This window comes from Lepisosteus platostomus, chromosome 9, assembly GCF_059453375.1.
Source record: "Lepisosteus platostomus isolate fLepPlt1 chromosome 9, fLepPlt1.hap1, whole genome shotgun sequence".
NCBI lineage: Eukaryota > Metazoa > Chordata > Actinopteri > Semionotiformes > Lepisosteidae > Lepisosteus > Lepisosteus platostomus.
In genome coordinates this window covers 29420336-29426325 of record NC_142619.1, presented here as the reverse complement: position 1 = coordinate 29426325, position 5990 = coordinate 29420336, and the positions used below count along the sequence as shown (strand labels likewise).

The following is a 5990-nucleotide window of genomic DNA, read 5'->3' as shown; positions in this document are numbered from 1 at the left end:
AACAACGACCGGGAAGTGTGTTCCACACTCCAGTTACTCTTTTTCTAAAGGTTTGCCTCCTGATGCACTTCCACATAGTTTCCACTTGTGTCCTCTGGTTCATTACTCCCTGTTGATTCTGGAGTCCACTCTGTGGTCTCTAGAGTCCTTGAGGACTATAAATATTTATATCTGGTCCCCTCATAGTCTTCTCTGTCAAGACTGAAAAAGTTAAATTCTTTTGGAATATAAAGCGTAGGATATTTACCTGAAGAATGTATTTGTTTTTGTTTTATCTGTTGATGTCTGGAATGCTTCCAGAATTTAAATGCATATACATATATATATACATATATTGTTTTATATTGAGAAAGAGTAATCTAAATTGGCTATTGGAGAATATGTATTTGTCTGGTATTTTATAGGTCAGTTAATCTAATTTTATAATTATAATAATACATCTTAATATTTATCAATTATTATTACTTATATTATGACAATAATATTCACTAATAATTATTAAAAATGATATTTTATATGTACTGTATGATTAATAAGTAGGTATAATAACTATTATTGTTGTTTCGTTCTGTGTTTTAAATATTTCATGAGCGTCTTTTGTCTTGTAAATACAAAAATTATCTGCATCATCGTTGTGCTTTAAATCTATTAACATATTTTACAGATATAATTCTGAATTTCAAGTTAATTGCACGAGCAATCATGCCACCTAGTGTTGATATTTGTTATATCCATGGTATAGGGAAAACTCTTTCACTTCTGACTTCCTCTTTGGTTATGGCTGCCCGGGAGCTCCCTAGTTTTGAGATAGTTTTGAGATCTTTAAATTCAGACGTACCCACTTACGTTACATTTGTAAACCAATGTGGATATGACGCGAGAGCATGGTGGCTTAATTTCACTGGAAATCCTGTGTCTTACGGAGATATAAAACCTCGTACACGAATGCGCATGAAAACCTATCGGAGTGAGTAATTTAATTGTGAAATGCTATTATAGAACTTACTGTATCTTTATTCAACACAGAGGTTCAGTGGCGCAGATGCTTTTTCTGAAATCGCATGCCTCTCGTGAACAGAATCAATAAAATAGCGTTACAGTTTTTGTATTGTATGTAAACGTCATACCTGTCATTTGTAAACAATCTTTTTTCGTGGAGAAGTATTTGAATTTCCCAGTTTTAAGCCAAAATGAAGTTACTATAAATATTTAGAACATAACTGCAGGCATTACTGGGAAATCTGGATAGCCTGCAGTCCTGCTATTGTAACAACATTGTTTAGATTTTTCAGTTTTATTTTAGCTTTTGTATTTGTTGTTTCAGGCCATCCATGGGTGTTTCGTGCGTCAGAAAATGGTGCCAAGCTGCTTGCAAACATGAAAGAAATATATTTTCCTGAACTGAACGATATCCAAGATGGGTATCCTGTGTACCTGGAGGTGAAGATCACTTCTCCAGGTGAGATCAATCCGCACCAGGTACAGGCATGCCCAGATCCAGTCTTCTTGTCCTGGATTGCATGCATCCAGCCCCAGCAACAAGGCCTATGTCTCACAAGCTTTAGGGTTGATTACTATTTAGTGGAGGAAAATTACATTTCCAAGGGCTCACCTTCTAATGTACAGAACACCTGATTTACAGATGAGCCCAAATTGTCCTGCTTAAATTAGACCAAGAACACTGCTCAGTACAAATTTAATCAGTGAAGGCTTCTGATGTGTAAAAAATGTGTAGATTACCTTTTTCAGTATTAACCAGTGGTAAACATTTATGTGAAAGGAAATAAACATGAAATCAGTAAAGCTGCAATAATATTTAAAGTAAATCAAACTATCTCAATTATGTAATCTTACTCTATGAAGTCTTAAAGGCATTCAGAACCTATCTTAGCTCACCCACTTCATGGCAAGCTATTTTAAATTAGATAGAACTAAGGTGTTTAATTTCTTTCAGGTTCAGCCTTAGTTCTCTCCAACTGTGTTCTGTGGCAAAAAAGCTTCAATTAATAATTTATTTTTTCCAGTTTACTCTTTACAGGATTACTGTATAATGCTGGTGCAAAAACTAGTGAAGAAGAAAGACATTGATAAACTGGACATTCCTCAGTCGCTGAAGAAAGACCTTAAAGAGTTTCCCAATTTACAAAAGGAGCTGCGAGACCTCAACAGAGTCCTTCATGTAATAAACTAAATAGAACATCTGTGTATGTTTATTTTGAGTTACTATATAACATTAACTCATATTCCTGTAATGTCATTTGAGGCCTCATGGGTATTTGCTTGGACAAACCAGTTTTCTGATATTTCCACAACCACAGAATGTCTTTCTCAAGGGACCATGAGTATCTAAATGTCAGATATTGAGAATGTTTACATAGAAGATTTTAAAGGTGTCATGTTTTGTTACATTTATATTTCACCGGTGTAACAGATATTTACAAATATTGGTGTCTACAAATAAAAATGTTTGGTGATGCACGCATTAACCTCTTCAGTGAAGAAATGTACTAGTACATGATTTATTCCAGTGTACATTATTTGTCTTGCAGATATTGTACTTCTCAGCGTAATGTATGGCCGCGAACTCCCACTCCTCTCAAAATAATGTTGATGGAGAGATATGATACAACAATAATTAATAACAATACAATAATAGTAGTGTGATTTCTCAAAAAATGTGTTTTGCATCAAAGCAGCTTATGTTTTACACACACAAAGACTTACAGAGATGTACAGACAGAACCTCTAAAATACAATGGCAAATGGAATTCCTTTGAGACATTATTTTAGAGCTGTTTTTACTTACACATTCTCAAGGACAGCTTTTGATGGAGGGTTTTGCACCTACTCCTTCAATCTCAAATTATGTCTCAGGTTAAGGAGCACAGAGAAAAAAAATATCATTTAAAGTATTACTATAATTATTTTTACATCCCTCCCCTATTTTTTCTAAAAGGCTTCCCTCTTGCTGAGAAAATTTCCTATACCCTGGTTGGTAGGAGTGTCATAGTAGCAACAAAATATGGTACTTGCAGAAATATGCTGGTTAAAAGGCTGACCGAACGAGAGGAGAACAGAGGTGTCACAGCTCCCTTGTGGTCTTCATTCGTCCAACAAAAGAATTGTTTAAAAACATCGGAGTTTCAAAACCCAAAAAAAAACATCCAAGCAGCCTCTTAGCTGCCCCTACTCCTACTCGTACTGCAGCTGCTCATGGTGGCTCCTAGGGTGTTCTCTCTCCAGGCCGTACCCTACCCCACAACCCTGAAACAAATGAAGCAGCTAGACAATGGGGTAGATTTTATTTTACTTGAGAAGAGCAATGCTTAAAAAGCAAATGTCAACATGTTTAGGAGCTGAAATCAGTCAAACAGTTCTAATAAATCCTATCATGAAATCATTTCAGCTTTTTCAAATGTGTACCTGAGAGCTCAGAAGAAAAACCAGCTGGTCTGTGGGCCTCCATGTACAGAGCGATTGTCAGCTGATGGTGAGGTCCAGGTGCAGTGTTCTGGAAAGGAGTGTCGAATTGTGCAGAACCCTACCTCTGGTGTTTGAATGGTCTGACAGCATGGCGACATACTGATCAAGTCCTGGGACCTCACTTGCTGCTCATCTTGACAAGACAACTTTTCAACAGGACTATGCACATCTGTCCAACTCCTCTAAAAACATTTTCTTGCGAGACAGGAATGTGAGAGGTATGCTGTGGATGCCTTACCACACTGCAGCCCTGTTGATTTGTGGGATGAGGTGGAAAAATTAAAGTTCAGAGACCAATGAACAGGCACATAATTTTCCAGGAATGAGACAGAATCCCACAAGACAGCATCTGCAAACTGGTGAAAAGCACACATCACAGAAGTACAGCTCATATTGCCTTAAAAGGCAGCCACACATACAGCTGGCCTGTGACTTTCACAATAGACCCTCCTTGGTCAACACTAATGGTGACAAATGATCAGCATCTACCTAGGTCATTTCTGTTCCATGATATATCGGTGTCTGCAACAAAAAATAATTGATCATTTTCCTGATACTAATCAGGTGGCTTTATTGAAATTTCAACTGCTAAGTTTCTTTTGATGATCATTACAGTTTACATTTCTTGGAATGTGTACAGGATAATGTATTTCAATATATTTCAGTAGGGGCAGTGAGCCTACTATACATACTGTGTAACTAGCTTGTGCCAACCCAAGCAACAGTAAACTACTGGATCTGTGTACAGACTCGCCTGATAAAAAGCACAAATCCATTTGCTGGTGTGTTCATTGCTTGAGCCTTCCAGGTGTTCAGTATTCCCATAGTACAGTATGTTGTGTAAACATCTTTTAGAATTTTCTAATTTAAATACAGAATGGGGTTCATTCAACGGGGAGGAAGATATTGAGATGATTTGGTCAGAATGCAATGCTTGTGTATGAATTAGATAAGACTTGTAAAAGCCGTGAGCCAATCCAAAATGTACTTTTCGTGATTTGTATGTTAAATTAAGCAAATAAGAATGATTACGAAGGCCTCCGTGCATCAAACTCGAGAAGGGCTGCACCTGACCTCTTATTTCTCAGATGCTTACAGTAATTACAGAAAATGTTTTTTTTAAACTGTCCTGAAAATGAAATTAAACTGAACACTTGAGTGATAAAACGTACTAAATTTATATTACTGCATAATTTATGTGGCACTTCACAATGCACAGATCTATTGTTTTTATAAAAAGCAGATTGAACAGTTTCATTTCATACTAATCGTAGTCATCCTTACTTAAAAGCCAGCATTTGCATTGTCTTCCTACAATTCAATAATTGAGCACCTTGCATTCGTAGAAAGTGCAAATTAGGATTAGATTTTAATTAAAAAAACATTTAGAATGGGTAATTAGAAATGATCAAATAGAAAATAAAAATTACTCTATATTTGAATAACCCATTGGAATGTGATCGTATTGTGAAGCCCCACTCAGTACTTTAACAGCGAAATCTTGTACAGAAACATTTAAGTCCGTTTTGGTGCATTATTATTAAAATCTTTTACCTTCTAAAAGTGTGCACGGTTAATTAGGTCAGGTACCAATCCTAAACTCAATTCCTAAGAATACTTTTCAGAGTAGTACGCAGTCTATTGTAGAACAAGAAACCTTTTTTTAAAGTAATGTTTAAAAGTAAACTTGAAAACAATGCATTGAATTTACAAAATTTTAATAATAAGTAGCAACAGCTTTCTAATACAAATCGCTTGCCAACAGACCAAGATGACTCTTCCGGAGCGCTGGAAGTGTAGGAGTATCTCGGACGTCACAGACGGGCGGCCCCAACGCTGTCTACACGTGACCCCGCCCTCACGTTGTTCCTTTCGACAGGGTGCAGAGAGCTGGCCGTGTCTTTTTTCCCCCAAGGGAATGTACATACGTATGTTGCAAGACAACAATCAGCACAGCATTACAACAAAACAGAACCTTCTCGAAAATGTGAAGATTACGGGGGGTCACATTGAAGAATTAGCTCATATGCTAAAACCAGCTTTCCGAGGGTATTTTTTTATGCGGATCCTGACGGGAGTCACACTTGAAAGCGGACACATGCACAAATGGTCAGACTTCTTACTTCACCATTTCCCAAATATATACACCAAACATTTACCGTTAAAAGGTAAAAGCTACTCCATTTGAAACGGAAGAAAGGAAAATCCCACTTAATTCATTTGGACAGTTTCAAATCAAATCAAAGTTGATCAAATGCACAACAATACAGCGTGCAGCAGTAGTTGCTGGCAATGAAATGTCTTTAATGTTTTCAGTTTAATGGTTTTAGTAAAAAAAAAGAATTGACGAATTAAAGTTACTAAACCATCAAATCATTTCGGTAGTCCTTGCTAGACGCTGAATACACTGTATTATTTAAATGTTCATAAAGAATAAAGAAAAGTAGCAACTCCTGCATATAGAGCTTTCGCTGCCCGCCTAGCAAACACGGGAAGAAGCTGTAACA

General features: G+C 36.6%; 1 protein-coding gene across 1 annotated transcript; it reads left to right on the top strand.

Moving 5' to 3' along the window:
- The first annotated feature begins 743 nt into the window (after positions 1-743).
- On the top strand, positions 744-2503 carry vhll (von Hippel-Lindau tumor suppressor like). Its single transcript, XM_088644641.1, has 3 exons — positions 744-967; positions 1325-1459; positions 2025-2503. The coding sequence occupies exons 1-3, from the start codon at positions 778-780 to the stop codon at positions 2189-2191; spliced, it is 492 nt and encodes a 163-aa protein (XP_088500767.1). The 5' UTR covers positions 744-777; the 3' UTR covers positions 2192-2503.
- The last annotated feature ends 3487 nt before the right edge of the window (positions 2504-5990 follow it).